The 20,251-nt window shown below is 35.0% G+C and overlaps 2 protein-coding genes and 1 pseudogene across 3 annotated transcripts; 1 reads left to right on the top strand and 2 right to left on the bottom strand.

The window, feature by feature from the left end:
* Positions 1-254: 254 nt before the first annotated feature.
* On the bottom strand, positions 255-2,637 carry LOC104770112 (uncharacterized). Its single transcript, XM_010494463.3, has 3 exons — positions 2,390-2,637; positions 820-2,074; positions 255-573 (listed from the first exon to the last, which is right to left on the bottom strand). Exons 2-3 carry the CDS (start codon positions 2,019-2,021, stop codon positions 462-464), a joined length of 1,314 nt encoding a protein of 437 aa, XP_010492765.1. The 5' UTR covers positions 2,022-2,074; positions 2,390-2,637; the 3' UTR covers positions 255-461.
* A 6,008-nt stretch (positions 2,638-8,645) lies between these two features.
* LOC104770111 (protein DA1-related 4-like) lies at positions 8,646-13,218 on the bottom strand (annotated as a pseudogene). The gene is made up of 5 exons (XR_015592721.1): positions 12,716-13,218; positions 11,199-12,346; positions 10,818-11,114; positions 9,719-10,509; positions 8,646-9,632 (listed from the first exon to the last, which is right to left on the bottom strand). The product of XR_015592721.1 is annotated as a protein DA1-related 4-like (transcript).
* A 407-nt stretch (positions 13,219-13,625) lies between these two features.
* LOC104770110 (disease resistance-like protein CSA1) lies at positions 13,626-17,238 on the top strand. Its single transcript, XM_010494462.3, has 4 exons — positions 13,626-14,664; positions 14,830-15,156; positions 15,299-16,189; positions 16,345-17,238. The coding sequence occupies exons 1-4, from the start codon at positions 13,726-13,728 to the stop codon at positions 17,047-17,049; spliced, it is 2,862 nt and encodes a 953-aa protein (XP_010492764.1). The 5' UTR covers positions 13,626-13,725; the 3' UTR covers positions 17,050-17,238.
* The last annotated feature ends 3,013 nt before the right edge of the window (positions 17,239-20,251 follow it).

The raw sequence follows: 20,251 nt of genomic DNA, 5'->3' as shown, positions 1-20,251 counted from the left end.
ACCTCCATCTTCTAATATGGGCAGCCATGACACTAACCCTCCATCATGTAATGTTTTGACTTTTTGAGTTAGAAGTACAAACATTACATGTGCCATGTGGCATGTTAATTGTTATATGAGTGTTGAGATATTCTTTACGAGGTGTTCTCATTACGATTATTAATATATGTAATTTCTTAGATTTGTTCAAAATGGCAAATGTTAAAAACTTATCTATGTTATGGTGTCGTCAAATTCCTATCAGACTGCTACCATGGAAACAAAGATTCGTAATACAAGCAGACACTCAACATGATCCGATACAAAAGACCAGATGTCTCTTGGCCACGAGCTTATGGTTGTCACAGAGCGATATAGAGAACTCAGACATAACTGAGTAAGAAGATGTTAAGATGATTTTGACTACTACATGCCACTTCTACATCGTTTTGGAATAAACTCAACTAAAATGTTGGGCGTGTTTAAGTCTCCCAATCTTTCATCTTCTTGCTCCCCTTTGGTTTTGCAATAGGAGCATCCATGCCTGCCATTTTCTTGTTGTATTTCTCGCGTAGGGGATCATTGGAAGTCCACCTGCACAATCATTCATTATGCAAGCAAAATATCAAAACCTGCAGCTCATTAAAAGAAAGAAGATATGCAAGATTCTCCCAACATATCCCAGTTTACATTTGCATGCAAAAAATTCAGTTCAGTTCTCAGCTTAATGTTTCTACTCAAATGCTATATAAATCAGATTTCAGAACCCTAAATGAGAGCTATTTTTATATGCCTAACCAAATGCAAGAAAAGAAACGCAGAAAGCAAAACAAAACTTACGGGTTACTCCAATCTGTTGTGTCCTCATTGACAAGGTGAGTCCATTTAGTTCTTCCACTGCGACCAAAGTGCTTGACTTGCATAACTTTGGGGAGAATCGATTTGTCCAACCTATCTTCTCCAGTTGGAGCAGAGAAGTCACGCTGAAATATACCATCAGTCCCAGCAGAACCTGCCTCATCATCAGGATCTGCCTGGAAGAAGGCACCCTTGTGGTAGTATTTTTGCATAAAGTTCCACTTCTTTTTAGGTTGAGCAGATGAAGCTTTCGGATTCTTCCTCTCCCATTCTCTCCTCTCCTGCTCAGTCATGTTCCTCAACTTCTCTATTTCTTCCCTCTCTCTTAACATAGCTTCCCTTGCATCTCTTTCTCTCTTGATCCTACCAATCTCTCTTGTCTTCCAGACTTCATACTCCTCAGCTTCATTGAGTTCGTCATCAGTTTCCACATCTCCAATATTTGCTTCTTCCAACAGAATGTTCTTCCGTATCTCTTCATCTTTCCTAACTTCCTCAACCACTATTTGCTTTGTCTCAACTTTTCTTATCTCCAGTTTTCTCTTAGCTAATTCCTCAAGAGCTTCTTCTTCAGCCTCAAGCCTTTCACGCTCTGCTATAGTATCTCTCTCAGCTTTTGGTACAAAAACAGGCTTGATCATGGCAATACCAGGCATGTCATCCTCTGAATCAGTCTCGTACTCAGACTCCTCCTCCTCCTCTTCTTCCTCTTGTAACTCATCTTCTTCCTCCAAAGGAAGCAGAGCAGCCTCTTCTTGAGCTCTTTTAAGATTCTTCTCTCTAATTATTCTTCTTCTTTCTTCCAAAGCATCTTCATCATCATCATCATCATCGTCTCTATCCTCTCGATTCCTTTCTTCTTCTTCCGTAGATACAACCTCAGCCTTTCTAATTCGCCTATGATCAGCTCTAACTTCGTCACGGTCTTCAACTCTGGTCTGAGCTAAACGACGCAGCCTTGGATCATCCTTCCTAGAAACCCCTAAATCATCATTCTTTGGAAAAGCTCTATCCAAAACAGAAACGGTCTGCATCCTAACATCGTCATCATCTTCGGCTTCCTCAGCCCACTCTGGTGCTTTTCCAGGCCAATACCTTCTCACTCTAGTCTGTCCAATACCACCTCGTAGCTTTTCCCTAACAGCAATTGCAGCATCACTACTCACCCCCGCCGTTACAGACATATTTTGCACTTGCGAGTAACCAAACTGAATTTTATATAGAAAGCTATCTGTTTCTGCAGCATCAAAACAAAACAAGGATTTAGATTCAAGCCTTTTGCATCATTAGTAATTTTCCCCAAATCGAAGATTGCAGATTTTTTTTTCACGAAATAAAAGGCAAAAAGGGGATTGAACTCTTTGTCAAAAGCTTGGATCGACGGAGTTAGAAAACTAATTCAGCATAAAAATTAACAAATGAAGACGACAGGAATACAAATCAGAAACCTAAATAAAAAAAAAGCGAAGCTCGGTAGTTCGGGAAATGAGAACAAGGAAACAAAAATAAACCAAATCCAGAAGAAATTGACGACAAAAATAAACGAACTTACAGTTTAGAGAAAACTGTACGGCTATAGAATGAGAAGATTGCAAATCGGGGAAACAATGCGAAAGGATCACTAAGCAACTGTGCCGGGACGGAGGAGCAGAAGAAGACGGTGGAAAAACATTTAAGCCAGGCAATAACTTATAAACTAGATAATAACCCAACCTGCGCTGTTTTTTTTTTATTTTGTTATTTGTTAATATTATGTTTATGGTGTATCATTCATTTATATGCTATATAATATAATACTATAGTGAATTTTGATTTATATTAAACTATTAATAGGTAGGCCTGGAAACTACTACCGATATCTGTATTGGACCCGCTTTACGGTTTGTATCCGTCCCGAAAAAAGGTACTCGCAGCTTTAGGGTCGAGTGAAGGGTATAATAATTATATTATTCATGAATAATGATCGAGTATCAGATATTAATTTAATTTTTGAGCGTCTCGTTACCCGTCTTATTACCCGTTTTATTACCCGACTCATAAATACATGTTAATATTTTGTAGAATAATGTTACCAGCGTGAGAAAATATTTATGTAAATTTAGATTTGTTTGTTACAAAATAATAGTCAAAAATTTATTAATTTTATACATTTTATAAAATCATATATTTAATTTACTTAAGGTCATACTCTGATTTCGACCCGTAGTTGGTACTACTATTTTGGTTTGGTGCAATATCAAATTCGTTAATTATACATTCGGTAAAGCCAAAAAAATCCAACAAAACATATATTGACCCGTGATTTGGTATTACAAATTGATGTGATCGTTTTTAGAGATCTTAATATACCAAATTTACAAATTGAAGTTATTGGTATAACATGTTGTATATTAATTTTATAGGTGAAAATTACAATTAGGTTATGTATATTATCAATATTATACACTTAGTATTGTTTATATAGTGAATATGTATAATATTAAATAAGTATATAGATTAAAAAATAACTATATTTTTATAAGTATATATATATTTTTTAAATAAATCCCAAAATATTTTTTAGATATTTATCAGGTTTTGATTTTTATTCTTATAATAATATAGTTATTTTTTAATCTATATACTTATTTAAGCAACCCTTTAAACAAATAACCTGTGGATATTGATATTGTTATTTGTTAATACTAAGTGTATAAAAATATAGTTATTTTTAATCTATATACTTATTTAAGCAACCTTTTAAACAAATAACTTGTGGATATTGATATTGTTATTTGTTTTATACTAAGTGTATAAAACTATTTTTACATACTGCCATGATTTAACATTATCAATATTATACACTTAATATTGTTTATATAGTGAATATTGTGTATAAACAATTAAGTTTTAGCCAATTAAATAGTTTGTTATTATTTCCTAAGATTTATGAAACAATAAACAGAGTTTTATTATTTTGTAAACAAATCTAAACTTTTCTTTTGTTAGTTATTAGAATAATTAAAATATAATAGCATTTTCGTAATATGTCACATCAGAACTGGTTAAATTTTTAACAACATAACTTAAATAAGTATATAGATATATTTTAAAATATAAACAATGTTGTATCCTAATTTTAATATATATTTGTTATTATTAAATGATTTAGATATGTAAATATTTAATCTTAGTTTTATAAATAAATTTAAGTTTTATAATTTTCTAAATAGTTTGTTATTGTTTCCTAAGATTTCTGAAACAATAAATAAAATTTGTTTAATTATTTTATTACATAATTTCGAAATAATTATATTATTATTTTATTAAATAATTTCGAAATTTCTTTACTAATATTCTTGTAATCTAATAAATTAATAATTACTATTTTTTTGGATAATCATTTTCAGGTTACAACAAATTAATATTAAGATTCTGTTATTATATTTTGTATTAAAATATAGTGGCATTTTGTGTAATATTATACATGAAATAGGGTTATTTGTTTAAAAGGTTGCTTAAATAAGTATATAGATTCGATGTTGAAAAGACCCCGTCATAAATTCGTTAGATTGAAACTCTAGGCTTTAATGGGCCTTTTTAAGATTGGTTTATCTATTATCTTAAATTGCTTTAGTGTGAAAATCAAATACAGTATTCTTATTTGTAATATTTTTTTTAAATAATTTTTATTATTAATACTAGGTATCGAGGCCCCGCGATATCGCGGGAGAACTCATTTTAATAAAATATTTATTACAAAATTTCTTTATTATATTTTTATTAAATTATGGTATAATAAATTCCAAAAATACAACTCTTAAAATATTTTAAGAAATATTCTTAAAAATAAATTTATTTTTACATGTGATTAACAAAAATTTTATGTTGACGTATCGTTCTCAATGTTTAAGTCTATTTAATTAGTGGATTACCCTTTGACTATAATATTTACAGATTTTTGCCATTGATGTAACTTACATATATTTCACTCAATTATTCTGAGAAAAATTACAATTAAAATATGCAAACGAGGGATACAAATCTTTACGATTAAATAAATAATGATTAGTGCTATAAACATATGATAGGTAGTTGCATTTTTAAAATAATTTTTAATGTAATTAAATCTCCATATTTTATTTAATTATGTTTTCTAGTTTAATATTATATAATTAATTAATTATTCGTTGCCTACAATTATACATTTGAAGATAAGTAGATTCTTATATTTATTCCCACATAGTTATATAGTTAAACATATTTATATCTATAAATGTTTATGTGTTTACATATGACATCACTATATAGAATGTTAATTTCAAAGAAATGTAAAATTATTTATTTGGTAATTTTGAACTCTAATTTTTTTTGGATAGATTTATTTGATTTATCAATTTAAATATCTTTCTTTTTTGTTTTAATTGTTAAAAACATGAATACATTTTATAAAAACACTATAATTTCCAAAATAATCGTATAAAAATTTGAAAATATATTAAAAGTTAATTGAGCCCACTCATAAAATGACATAATGTTAATTCGTTCAAATTAAATACTTGAATTCAATTAAATTAATTATTTAAAATGTTTCACATAACTCAAATATATTTTTATAAATGAATATGTTTACATATTTATATTAATGAATATGTTTACATATTTATATTTCCGAAATCAATAAATCAAAATTTATCAAATTAATAACCTTATTTCTTTTAGACATAAGCCTTCTTCGTTTGTGAGTCTCAGCGACACCTTCTAACGATTGTAATTATAGTGCAATTTTCTCTTTTAATCATTTCCATCAATATCTTTTGTGACTCAGTGCACCGTGTTTCTGTCGCTGTTTTTTTTGGCGATGTATTTAAGCGACACAAGTGTCGATTTTCTTCATATCTCTCACTATATTTAGTCGCTAGTTTTTAAAATTATTAAAGAATCAGTGTTAAGAATAAGAAGATTACCAATCATTCTCAAATTTAAATATAAATAAACAAAAATTATCACACATTTCACTTATAACTCAGTTATAATATACATTAATAAAAAATGAATATATCTATATTCATAGAGGTGGAATTGTAGATGAATATATAATACAAACAACTATCATTTTGTAGACAAAACATATGATATATACAAAAGTCTAAAGTCATTAAATATTTTGACAATTCTACTAGATTATATAGATAGTTAATCCAATATTAAATGTACTTACTACTTATTTTTCTCCGTACAAGATATTGGTTATTTATCTAGTTTTTTGTAAAGGTAAAAACAATTATGAGTGAAAAAATACAAACAGATTTATAATCTAAATGACTTCATTAAAAATTTAAAATTTTATTTTTAAGAAAAATCCATAAACCTTTAGTTAAATCAATAATCCTTACAAAAAAAATTAATTCTTATAATAATATATATTTAGTAATTTTAAAAAATACTTACAAATGGTTGATTATTAAAAATTTGGAACAATTGAAATATTAATAGAAATAAATGAAAACAATGTTTTCTAAGTAACTTACACATAAATAGGATTGCACTTACATGATTAGTAAATAAAAGCAGAGTTTATCCGAGTGATGTGATCTTAAATATTAAATTTACCAAATGTTTCAATGCTTCAATTAAACGGTTAGGATAATTTCTTTTAATATGTTTTAATAGATAAAGATAATTAATGAAGAATTATACTTAGTTAAAAATGTGAACATTTAAATAGACACAACTGTTCGTAAGAGACACAACTTTACAGTCAACATACATTTACAATTTTTCAAAAAGACGCACCAATATATTTTTTTGTCAAAAAGATAGAAATTAAATTTTTTTATGATAGTCATAATGAAAAGACGCAATTGTTTTTCGCATTTATTCAGCTTGTTGTTATCATATGTTAAAAATAAAGTTTAAAAATTTCCCAAAAGAAGAACAAATATATATAATCCTAAAGACATGTACATTTGAACTAAAAAGAAAGTTTGAAATTTTTATAAAAGAAGAACATATATAGATTACTAAAGATATAAATATTTGAATAGACAGGATTGCTAAAGATGTGAACATTTGAATAGATACAATTGTTCGTAAAAAACACAACTGTTTGTAAAAGACACAACTCTACATTCAACCGATGCAACTTTCTATAGAGACGCAACTGAATAAATTTTTTATCCAAAAAAAAAAAAAAAAAAAAATTTAAAAAAAAAGTCATGATAAAAAGACGCAACTGTTCTTTCATTTATTCATATTGCTAATATTATATACACAAGTCACAGCTGTTTGTAAGAGACACAACTCTACATTTAATTGATGCAACTTTCTAAAGAGACGCAACCATATAATTTTTTTGTCAAAAGAATAATTAAATAATATTTTTTTAATGAAAATTTACGATGAAAAGATACAACTGAATTTTTTTAATAAAAAGTGTCACGATGAAAAGACGCAATTTTTCTTTGCATTTATTCATATTACTAATATTATATACAAAAATCTCAACTGTTTGTAAAAGACATAACTCTACATTCAACAAATGCAACTTTCTAAAGAGATGCAACCATATAATTTTTTTGTCAAAAGAATAATGAAATAATATTTTTTTTGAATGAAAAGTCACGATGAAAAGATTCAACTGAATTTTTTTAATGAAAAGTCACGATTTTTTTAAATAAAATATCAAGATGAAAAGACGCAACTATTCTTCCCATTTATTCATATTGCTAATCTTATATACAAATATCTTTGTATTTAATCATATTGCTAATATTATATACAAAAGTCTTCGCATTTATTCATATTGCTAATATTATATACAAAAGTCATAACTGTTTGTAAGAGACACAACTCTACATTCAACAGATACAACTTTCTAAAGAGACGCAACCATATAATTTTTTTTGTCAAAAGAATAATTAAATAATATTTTTTTTTAATGAAAAGTCACGATGAAAAGATGCAACTGAATTTTTTTTAATGAAAAGTCACGATGAAAAGATGAGACTGTTCTTCGCATTTATTCAGATTGCTATTATTATATAGATTAATAGATCTCCAACTAATGGGCTCGGTCTTGAACAATTACAAGGATCCAGCAGTTACAAAAAGAGAAAAACGGCGGACATTGCCCTTGTCAGAAAAAACGATCGGATCCTGCTGAAAGACCTGAAACAGAAGCTTGAGCAGGAATGCCGGTGGTTGCAGGATCCACGGCTTTGTGGTAGATACACAAAATCAAAACCCTTGACATCAGCAACTAAACTTTGTCGCGGATTCTTCTCCGGTATACCGCCTGATCCGCTACAGATCCTCCGACAAGCTCAAACAACCAATGACAGGCTCCACGAAGTCAGGTCCCGTGCCTAGCAACCCGCTCACTCAGATCTAACACGCCTCTTCCAGCTCCGGCGACCACCGCAACCTCAAGGTTGGTTTGCTTCAATCTGGTCTGGTGGATACAATAGTTATGGCAATTTACAGAGGATGATGGCTCAATCCATCCTCCATAACTCGAAACCCATGATAGCTCCTGAGGATGCCAAACCTCTAGGTTAACCACTACAACGACAAAACATCACCGAAAACCACCAACAAGAGAACTAGACCGAAGACTAAGGACAACCTCACAGAGGGGCGATGATGACAGTAGAAATAGGGAAAGCTAAAAAAAGAGGAGAAGAAGCCCTCCCTAGTGCCGGGAGGGCAACCGGAGAGGCGACATCGATAGATCTAGGTTTACCTTTCTAGAGAGAAGAAGGAAAAAAAAAGTAGTATTATTATACAAATTAAGAGAAGACAGTCAGACACTGATTACAAATATCAGATATGTAACAGAATCAAACAAAATATATCGATCCGAGTAAGAATACAATTTTTTTGAGACATGCCTCCAATAAAAGCAAGTTCGCATGTGTCAGTTTATTAATATGGTAACAACTAGCAAGAGTACAAGAGCTTAGGAAGTTACACTTACATCTAATATAATATGCTAACTTTACTACAAAAGGATAAAAAGACTATATTACCTAGGGAGATTCTCACTGCCGTCTGCGGATCAAATTTAGGCCAGTCCTGATCATAGGCATAGAAGGTTGTGTTAAATTAACCTGTTCACAATCTGGTAATGATTCCCTCTTTTTGTCACTTCTAATTCTCTTCAACCACTTCCAAACCATAGTTCCTTTAGATCTTAACTTACTAGAAACCTTACGTGGCTCGCTGGATGAAAATGGATTAGGGATAATTGCCTCTACGACGACTCTGGAAGATGTTGGAGAATGATGCTCCTCATCAATATCATTACTAATACTTGTAGCTTCTCTTTCTCTTGTAATTTCACTAGGTATTGTATCATTTGCATTCGTTGGAGCCGTAATTATCTGGATGCCACATTGGGTCACTCTGCAGTTAGCACCTAAAAGCTCGTTTTTTTGACTCACTGTGTGGAATTCAAATTTAACTTCACTACCACTGGGATGCATTTCGGTATCATAGAAGATAAACATGTGATCCCATTCGACTTTTGGAGCTTCCCCTGGAGCCCAACACTGATATGTTCTCTCTAATTCTCTATGATTAGAAGAGTCGAACATGTCTTTCCATGTGCATTTGCACTTAATGCCAAGACCTGCAGTGTTGTGGCAATCATCCTGAAATGATACCACAATCGACATAAAAAAGCCAGAAAGAGGTTTTCTTGTCCAAGGATCTAAGTTTGCCATTACATTTGGACCTTCTTCCAAGAGAAATGAGGATCTCTGACGTGTGCCAGCAGGAATACAGATGCTGACTTCAGGTGCTTTGATGAATCCCTATTCAAGCAAAGGCCAAATCCAGTCAGATAACTTGCTCGCTTTACTACATTAGACCATATGTGTAGAGAAGGAGAAAAAAAAACCTGTTGTTGTGCTGATCTTGCTAAACTTGCTATTCTAGTCAGACCTTTCTCTAATAGCTCAGCAATCACTTGTAAAGAAGAATTGAAACAATTACTGAAGGTGTAGTGCACTGGAAGCTGCTCAAAGTCCAAACAAACCGACTTCAAATATGTACAACCATGAGCATTCAAGAATTCTAGACTTTTGGGAAACTGTGGCACTTCTTGTAATGCGGTTCTACCAATATATAACTTTCTCATGTTTTTTGGGAAACCCTTAATTTCCTCGAGGTTTGAGCAGCCAGACAGATGTAGAACTTGGAGCCTCCAAGTTGGAGGGATTCTAAATTGACCATGTCAGGAAGACTTCGTAAATGAGAACAATCTTTCATGTTCAAGTAGACAAGCTTGCCGAAACCTCGATTACAGGAGCTTACTTTTACCAGTTCTGTTACACTCTCCAAGTCGATATACTCAACGTCCTGAAAGTTTCCTAGAAGATTCAAAAGCTTTTGGCGGTGCAGCTTAACTTTTTGGAGGGAATGACTCATAATGGATGTTGGTATTTCCTTTATACTGGTTCCTTGGAGATGTAGTTCTTCAATATTTGGAGCTCCTTGGAAACTTTTGATCTCTATGCAACCTGAGAGATTTACAACTCGGAGATGTTGTAATTGACTCGTGTCTGGGAAACTCTGCAATCTTTTACAACCTTGGAGATCAATTAGCTCGATATTTTGAGCATATAGTGGTACGTTGCATTCAACTAGTTGTTCAGAATGACAAAGCATGATCCTCTTCAACATTTTAAGCTTCAAAACAAAAAATAAAAATTGTTAAGGTTTCATGGGTTTATAAATCAAAAGCAATTGACAGAAGTGTGGATTGGTCCAAGTCCCCCTCAAGATTAAAGTTTGTATTGGTGTTTGCTTCGAACTGTATCCCACTTTAGGTTATGATAACATCCTAAATTTCCCAGGTTTTTAATTCAAGACCAATGAATAAACTGATTATGTTCTTCATATATTAATTTAAGCCATTTCAACTTTGGATAAGGGATGATATCCTGATAAAAATGGATAACAATAAATTTAAAATATGAATACCAGACTTGGCCTACCTTGGTTTTTGCCTCTAGTTTATGAAGCTTACTGCAAGTCATATTGAGCTCAACAAGGTGCTCAAAGTCAAAGTCTTGAGGCAAGGATTGCAAAGGATACTTCTCCCAACTGAGGAGCCGTAGCTGACAAGGCAAAAAATCAAGGCCCTTCGGAAAGTTGAGTTCATGAGTATATTCAGAGCATGACCTATATATCCTTAGGAATTTGAGATTAATCATATTCTTGAAGGCATCGTGTCTGACATCAAATGTCAAGTTTGACGTGTCTAGAGATATGCTTTCGATATCTTCAACGACCTGAAAAATAAAATTAACTGAATAAGTTAATAAGGTTGGCTCAAAATCAAATAAAAAGTTGTGTACGTGCTATATAACATATACCAAAACACAGTTAGGCCTTGCTTGGGTTCTCCACTTGCTATACATCTTCTAGTAGATACCTGATCCTGGAAGGTTCACACATTCTGGTGCAACTCTCAGTTTCTTTACTGAGAAGGGATAGGATCAGATTATTCATGTGAAGTGTGTCTTTTGATATAGTCACAAGACATTTCTCCACAAGAACATCTATTCCAAGGCGTGGAAAGTAACGACACCCTTCAAGCATTTGGACTACATTGTCGACATTTTCTCCCCTAAAGACGCAAGCAATGTCCCAGTAAATGTTCTTCTCATTGTCACCAAGTGCACTATATTCACTCTTTAGCACATCCTGAATCTCTTTGGGAGGATATTTCTTGAGTTCGAGGAATGCGGCTTCCATTTTTGACATGTTCTTCTGAAGCTCTTTACCATAAATGCGGAGAGCCAACGGGTTTCCATTAGCATAGTCAATAACTTTCATAGAAATTTCCTTTTCCTTCTGACCCATCTGAACCGGCTCCGAAAATTTAGCCATTTCCTTCTGAACCTGCTGGCTTCTTCCAAAAGCACTCTGGCAAAACAGTTGCAAAACCTCGTGCTCGTTCAGACCCTGAAATTCGTATATATGATTGATTTGACAAAAAGGAAACACTGTTTTGTCTCTGGAAGTCACTATTACAAGCCTTCCGAGACCAAAGCAATCAAGCCTTTGAATGAACGACTCTGCAAACAAAGGATCTCGCACGTCATCCAGGACAACAAGAATGCTTGTATCACATAGTTTGTCCTTAAGAAGGCTCGGTCTCATGATGTAAGAGCTGGATATATCAAACTTTTCCTTCAAAATTTTACCAATTTTTTCATCAAGCAAACTGTGAAGTCCCTCCTTACGAAATGCTTCATCAAAGCTTTCGATGAAGCAAGAAACATCGTAGTCATTGGAGATATAGTTAAAGACTGCTTTAGCAAGCGTCGTCTTCCCTATGCCAGGCATACCCCAGATTCCTATGCTTCGGCAGATCCCCCATGGTTACTTGTAGAGCACATCTCGAATATCCAGCAGCCTCGAGTAAATCCCAACTGGTTCTGGAGGATAGAATTTCTCATTAATATTTCTGACGACAGTGTCCACTAGCTCGGAATCTCTAATATGCATCAAATAATTCCTGGTGCCCAAAAAAGAAAACACATCATGTTATTTTTCAACAATAAAAATTTATAATTGTATAAATAGTATATTCCCTCTAGTTTTTTTAGTTGTCATTCTAGAGTAAAAATTTTGTTTTCTAGTGCTTATCATTTTAGGTTTCCAATGCATATGTTTGGTAAAAATATCAATTTTATCTCAACTATTTTAATGCTTTAACCAATAAAAAAAAATTAGAAAATGTATTAAAGAATGGGTATAATAAAAACATTGATCTATTTTCTTAATTTGTGTGCAAAGCGGAGTATAATTTAAATAAAGCTTTAAGAAAACTGATGTGATTGAATTTCAAGATCGATGCAACTACTAGAAAATGATAACTTCTTACTTGAAGTAAGTGTACTGTAACACAATACTCTTCCACCCGTGAACTTTGGTCAATGGATCGACGCAGTAGAACTCTGGATATGTACACTTGTTCCTCGAACTCTTAATAATCTCTGAAACCTTATCAACCGTCAAATCTAAAGATTTGCGTGTCTCCGTCATGTTGGGAAAAACCAGCACATTAATCCCATCGGTCACAGCCAGATTCTGATCATTGGAGCATGCATCCACGAATACGAAGATTCCTTCTCGGCGTAAAGCGGCGGCGAGATGGCTGACGAACGAATACCGTACCGTTACCTCGCAGAAGATGTTGACACTGTGACTACGCTCTTGAGTGTTTTGTGGATTCACAATATTCATCTCTCTCAATTCTCCCCTCCAACGAACGTGAGAGAGCTGAAGGAAAGATCACTTTACCTAATATGCAGCCAATAATTTATTCCCTTTCTGCTTATAAGTATTAAATTGAATTCAATAACTTTTGAGTGTATCTCTCTATTTCTCGTCAACTGAAAAGTCAATGTTTTTTAAAAAAAATTTAACACACACACACTGTCTGCACAACGTGTTAATATTAAGTTAGGTGTGTGCTCGCGTTTCAGTTCATGGCACCAACCTACCAAACAAATCATGCAGATATTTTGCAACTAAAAAAATTATTATGTAGCTAAACTGAAATTAATTACAAAGGCGTGTATATTTTAATAGTCAAATAAGAATCAAAGAAAAGTCCGAATGTGGTTGTCGGCATCTTAGTTAAGATGGCTATGGGTAGAACACGCAATACCAATCGTAAAGAAGATTTTCTTCACTCTAGGTAGAAAGTCTTAAAGGTTATGGCTTTTGGCTGACAAAGTCAACATTGTACAGAACCGTCCATAAAGGATTTTATTTATTTATTCACATACGCTCTCCGTTTTAAGTTAAGTAAGTGGCCCCAAAGCCGAATTTGACCGAGGTGTGAGCTCTGTGTTCGAGGGAACTACTTGTACCATCGGTGTTGTTGGGATGCCCTGCATAGGTAAATCAACTCTTGCTAGGAAGTTGTACGAGAAGTTGAAGGACGGATTCTTGAGCTACACGTTGATCCCAGATGTCCATGAAATTTCTAAAAAAGATGGGTTAAGTTACTTGCTCACAATACTCTTGGAGGATTTATTAAATGTCAAGGATCCCAACATTGAGACAGTACAAGCTGCACACCAAGTTTACAAAGATCAACTACTCAGAACCAAAGTCTTTGTAGTTCTCGACAATGTTACTAGCAAGGACCAAATTGATGCTCTTCTCGGCAAACGCGACTGGATTAAGCCGGGAAGCAAAATTGTCATTGCAACAAGAGATAAGTCACTGATACAAAGTTTTGTCGATGATATTTACGAGGTCCCTGGACTAAGCGCTAGAGACGCCTTACAACACTTTGTCCATTATGCATTCCATGATCAAGAAGGCAGTGCTCTCAGGCAAGGAAATTTCTCAAAGTTGTCAAACGATTTCGTTCATTACACCAAAGGAAATCCACTAGCTCTCAAGATATTGGGAACAGAGCTTTTTGGAAAAAATGAGACTCACTGGGACTTAAAACTGAAAGCATTGGATCATCACCATATAAGTCCATTAGGACATAGCTGGCTTCAAAAGGTTTGGGAGGGGAGTTATGATGGACTGAGTCAACAGGAAAAAGATATGCTTCTTGACATTGCTTGCTTCAGGTCGCTAGATGAGAATTACCTAGTGAGTTTATTGGAGTCAGATGACACTAGGAATATAATGGAAGATCTCGTGAACATGTTCATGATTAATATAAATGCTGGCAAAGTACAGATGCATGATACATTGTATATGCTATCCAAGGTGCTTGGTCAAAAAGCCACTGCTACAGATGGAAAGGGACGGCATAGGTTGTGGCACCATCAGACCATAACTGATATGCTAAAGAATAATAAGGTAAATACTATGATCCTGATTGTTTTTTATTTTTTTATATATGGTCGCCTTATAGCTTTTATATTTACATGCTTGTTTAATAAAGGTTGTCTAGGATTTATTATACTTTCACGGTTGTCTAAATTCCAATTTTAATTCGTGTTGTTGTTTGCAAATGTTTAACAGGGAGCGTGTAATGTCAGATCTGTCTTTCTTGACTTGTCTGATATAACAAGAAAAATGAGTTTCCACAGCTCTGCTTTTGCCAAGATGAGAGATCTACGATATCTCAAAATCTACAGTACTAATTGTTCCCGAGACTGTGATCATGACATTAAAGATGACACTAAGTTAAACTTCCCTGAAGGAATCCAGCTACCATTGAATGAGGTACGATGTCTCCACTGGTTGAAATTCCCATGGAAAGAACTTCCACAAGATTTCAACCCTTTTAATTTGGTCGACCTCAAGCTTCCTTATAGCAAGATTGAACGAGTTTGGGAAGATAACAAGGTGTGTAACAATACATCAGTTACTTTCTCTTTTATTGATCTAAAGGCATGCATGCAGTTCTTTAAATGTCTAAAGATGTTGTCTACTTCTTTGTATAAATAAGTTGATTCTCTCTTTTTTTCTTTGCTTTCATTTTTCTTAGGATGCACCAAAACTAAAGTGGGTCAATTTGAATCACTCAAAGAAGTTGAACACATTGGCGGGGTTAGGAAAAGCTCAAAATCTTCAAGAACTAAATCTTGAAGGTTGCACGGCTTTGAAACAGTTGCATGTCGATATGCAAAACATGAAGTGTCTTGTTTTCTTGAACCTGAGAGGATGCACAAGTCTCAAGTCTCTTCCAGATATTCAATTGATCTCTTTGAAAACTCTCATCCTCAGCGACTGCACAAAGTTTAAAGAGTTTCAGGTTATTTCTTCTAAGCTAGAAGTAATATACTTGGATGGCACGGCAATAAAAGAACTCAAGTTTGACATCGAATTCTTCCAAAGCCTTGTCTTCTTGAACATGAAAGGTTGCAAGAAGCTGAAAAGACTCCCTGACAATCTAGGTGAGCTGAAAGCTTTGGAAGAACTTATACTTTCTGGTTGTTCGAAGCTCAAAACATTTCCAGAAATTGGGGGAAATAGGAGCCGTCTAGGGATACTGCTTTTGGATGAGACAGCCATAGAAGAGACACCAAAGATAGTCTCAGTGCGGCGTTTATGCTTAAGCAAGAATGAAAAGATCAGCCGTCTTCCAAATCTCATCAATCAATTTCCTCAACTGCAATGGCTTGATTTGAAGTACTGTAAGAATCTTACACAGGTTCCTCAGCCTCCACCAAATCTTCAGTGTTTAGATGTACGTGGTTGTAACTCACTGAAAACAATTGTGAAGCCACTAGTTTGTTCTAGACCGATGAAGCATATCAATTCCACATTCATTTTCACTGAGTGCAATGAATTGGAACAAGCTGCAAAGGAAGAAATTTCCTCATATGCTGAAAGGAAGTGTCAGTTGCTCTCAAGTGCACTTAAACACTGCGATGAGGTATCTCTCTTTGTTATATTCCATAGATTTTCAACTCTAAACAAAATGGCAATAAGTGGATTGGTCAATGTCCCTTATATATTAGCTTTTGCCTTCTCTGTAACTTTTTTTTGGAGCCAAAATTAATGATTTTTGCCTTTTGTATAATTTTGCAGAGTTGTGTTCCAGAGATTTTGTCCTGCACTAGCTTTCCCGGATGTGAAATGCCTTCATGGTTCTCTCACGGCGCAATTGGTTCTATGGTGGAGTTCGAGTTACCTCCTCACTGGAATCACAATAGGCTTTCTGGGATAGCCTTATGTGTTGTTGTTTCATTCCAGAACTGTCAAAATCATGCCAACTTGACAGTCAGATTCTCTTGTGCGCAAAATAACGGAAAGAGCTCTTGCACCAACATTACTTGGAAGGTTGGAAGTTTAATTGAACAAGACAGCAAAGTAAACACGGTTGAGTTAGATCATGTTTTAATTGGCTACACCAACTGCTCAAGCTTCATAAAACTTGTTGAAGGCCAAAGTCCTCGTAAATGTGCTCCGACCAAGGCATTACTTGAGTTTAGGGTAACGACTGGTACTGGTGGTGGTGGGGAATCTAGGTTTGAAGTTTTGAAATCTGGTTTCAGTTTTGTGTTTGAACCTGAAGAGAACAGAGTTCCATTCGCAAGGAATGATGACGTCAAAGGTAAAACAAAAATCAACGGAACTCGAAGTGCTAATGGTTGTTTCAAGGACCAAGCATATGGTGATGAATCTCCAAAGGGCCAGTGGCAGACAAAAACCTACATTGAGAGTTCAACGTACATCCCAGATGAAGCATCTTCTTCCCAAACATCTGGTATTGATTCCACTCTTTTGTATTAAATTCATCAACTAAGACTTAGCTGAGTTCCTCAGTTTTCACACTATTTTATTCATTGGAACTCCTCTGTATTTGTATCTCCATTGTACATCTATCTCTCTGTTCTCATCTTATAGATGATTTGGCTTGGGATTTAGGGTGTTACGTAATGATTTAGAATTTAATAAAATTCCATGTTATATGGTTTAGAACTTCCAAGTTCCATTCCCAAGTATCCTCCTCAAGTCCACATGGACCAAGATACTCTAATACTAAAGGCTCTCTGCTTATTCTCTGCACAGAATAATTATAAACAGGAAACATGACCATTTCCAATATGAGTTCTCTGTGCAACTTACTCTGATCACACCCGAGTTTACTTTTCAAGAAACTTCTCTCAAAAATCTTGATTTCTTTATTCTTCTCTCTAATTCTTCTTCCAAAGCATCATCATCATCATCATCATCGTCTCTATCCTCTTGATTCCTTTCTTCTTCTTCTTCCGTAGATACAACCTCAGCTTTTCTAATTCGCCTATGATCAGCTCTAACTTCGTCACGGTCTTCAACTCTGGTCTGAGCTAAACGACGCAGCCTTGGATCATCCTTCCTAGCAACCCCTATATCATCATTCTTTGGAAAAGCTCTATCCAAAACAGAAACCGTCTGCATCCTAACATTGTCATATCTTCGGCTTCCTCAGCCCACTCCGGAGCTTTTCCAGGCCAATACCTTCTCACTCTGGTCTGTCCAATACCACCTCGTAGTTTCTCCCTTACAGCAATTGCAGCATCACTACTCACCCCGGCACAGACATATTTTGCACTTGCATGTCTCATTAAGTCATACCAAAGACAAAGAATTCGCAAAAAATAAAATAAGAAAAAACAAAACAAAACATAAGATACATGCCAATCAGTTTGTGCAACCGTTTCCTACAAAATAATATCAACCTAGACTCCATTATTTATGATAATCAATTAGCCTTCGTCCAAGGTAGACTCATGATAATAGATTCCTTCATGACTTACTTCATACTTTTAAAAACATAGATCCAGCACGATGGCTATTTCCCAACTGATGAAACAGAAGCATTATGATATGTCTATATTTTGTCTCTCCTTAGCCTATTTTTATCATGCATTTAGCTAGGATAACTCATTGGTTTGCATCGTTTTCTAGTTTTTTCTATACACTTTGCATGTCTAGGTAGCTCTTGCATCATCCTTGCATACATTGTGCATTTTGGAGTATTTCAGGTATTTAGGAAACGTTGGAAGCTATTCTCGTCCGAGCCATGGTCGCCACCTTCATTCTCGTCCGAGCCATGGTCACCATCTTCATTCTCGTCCGAGCCATGGTCACCATCTTCGTTTCGTCCGAGCCATGGTCACCATCTTCATTCTCGTCCGAGCCATGGTCACCATCTTCATTCTCGTCCGAGCCATGGTCACCATCTTCGTTTCGTCCGAGCCATGGTCACCATCTTCATTCTCGTCCGAGCCATGGTCACCATCTTCGTTTCGTCCAAGCCATGGTCACCATCTTCATTCTCGTCCGAGCCATGGTCACCATCTCCGTCTCGTCCGAGCCATTGTCACCATCTCCGTTCCGTCCGAGCTATCCGTCCAAGCCATGCTCCTCAGCCTTCCATCCGAGCTATGATGACATTGGATTCCATTCGACGCACATGGACTTGATCGCACATGTCGGGAAGAAAGACGTTTGGTTTCACATGCTTCAGGAGATTACCGAACCGACGCTTTACCTTGTCGTTTTAAGTTTTAGGGCTTTCCATGTTGGACTACTATATATACATTTTGTTAAGTCTTTGCGGAGACATCTTATCTTTTAATCTCGTTTTCGTTCCCAGAAGGTTTTTAACCTAGCATCCAAAACACGTTCTCAGACTTGTATTCCGATATCGTTGAGATTTATTGAGATTTTCCATTTGATTCCTTCTACAAAGTTGTTAATCTTATTTTTATCTATCTTATTATGCTTGATTCAATGATTTCTGTGTTTGCATCCTTGACTATGATTTTCGGATCTGAGTAGTGTGGTAGTTCCTGAGGATGGGATAGATTAGGTGGAGGATCTTAGGATGTAGAGTGTTTAAGCTTTGATTGTAAAATTCCCTTCTGGACTAGAGTTAGAATTACTTGTTTCTCTCTGATCAATTGGAACTAGGTTCGAGACATTTCCGCACCCAAAAGGTGTTTGATGAAATGTCTGACCAACTAGTGCCAGAGACTTACGTTCCTAGCCTAAGAGATTAGTTGTCTAGGATGTTTGTTGACACGAATGAACTTGTCTGTCATGCCTGCTCGACCACGTTTCTCTAGCGAGAGCTAGGTATGGAAGTGGTTGCGTCTGAGTAGCTTTTGCCAAGAGATTGGATTAGCTAAGTTGTGATGTTCATTGTTTAGGGATACTTTGCTTATGGTATGTTAAACACTCCTTAGACTAGAATACTCCACCGACATCAATTACCCCATCCTTAGGACTTCTTTCTTTCTGATTTTATTACATTCTTGGAACTGTTTCGTTTGTTCATGCTTAGAATCGTTTGCGTTTTTATTCACTTTCGCTTCTTGTCATGCATTCTTGTTTCTTGTTCTGTGACTCATTTCCATTTCGCATTTTGATCATTCTAGGACTCTTAGATAAAAACACTCTTTGAATTGGCTTAACTTGTGATTCCTTGATTGCATCTTGATTGCTAGCAACATCCCATTTGGATTGACACCTTAAATACTACAACACTTAAGGTTAATTGAACCTGCTAGGAGACACAAAAATCTTAGTATCAATTTGGCGCCGTTGCCATTTGGGATTCGTATTGTTACATTTGAGATTTCAAGTTTTGCAAGATTAAGTTCTGTTACACTTATCATTCTGAGTACTGACTTGTTTTGGTTGTTTGCTTGTTTGTTTTGCATCTCAGGAACCTGTTGGTTGCAACCTTGCATGCACACCAGATCAAGAGGGCATCAGAATCTCCTTCCTGTGATCGACGAAATCAACCGGTTGCAACGCCCACGACAAGCTCGTCAACCCGTTGAGCATCTCGCACACGTCACTATGGACCAACAGCATGAACCACATCAGGGACCGCGAAACATTGGTGCTGGGGATGCACCGAACACTCACACTCAACGTGCTGGAATCGTCCCTCCCGCCGTGCCGAACAACAACTTCGAGATCAAAAGTGGTCTGATTACCA

This window comes from Camelina sativa, chromosome 20 (genome assembly GCF_030686135.1).
Source record: "Camelina sativa cultivar CO46 ecotype springtype chromosome 20, ASM3068613v1".
In the NCBI taxonomy this organism is placed as follows: Eukaryota; Viridiplantae; Streptophyta; class Magnoliopsida; order Brassicales; family Brassicaceae; genus Camelina; species Camelina sativa.
Note: the sequence above shows the minus strand (reverse complement) of the source record. Positions and strands in the feature narration are given on the sequence as shown.

Coding starts and splice junctions, on each gene's coding strand:
- LOC104770112 (XM_010494463.3), bottom strand. CDS start 2,021: ATGTCTGTAACGGCGGGGGTGAGTAGTGATGCTGCAATTGCTGTTAGG. Junction 574..819: donor ACAACAGATTGGAGTAACCC/GTAAGTTTTGTT, acceptor ATGATTGTGCAG/GTGGACTTCCAATGATCCCC.
- LOC104770110 (XM_010494462.3), top strand. CDS start 13,726: ATGCCCTGCATAGGTAAATCAACTCTTGCTAGGAAGTTGTACGAGAAG. Junction 14,665..14,829: donor ATATGCTAAAGAATAATAAG/GTAAATACTATG, acceptor AATGTTTAACAG/GGAGCGTGTAATGTCAGATC. Junction 15,157..15,298: donor GAGTTTGGGAAGATAACAAG/GTGTGTAACAAT, acceptor CATTTTTCTTAG/GATGCACCAAAACTAAAGTG.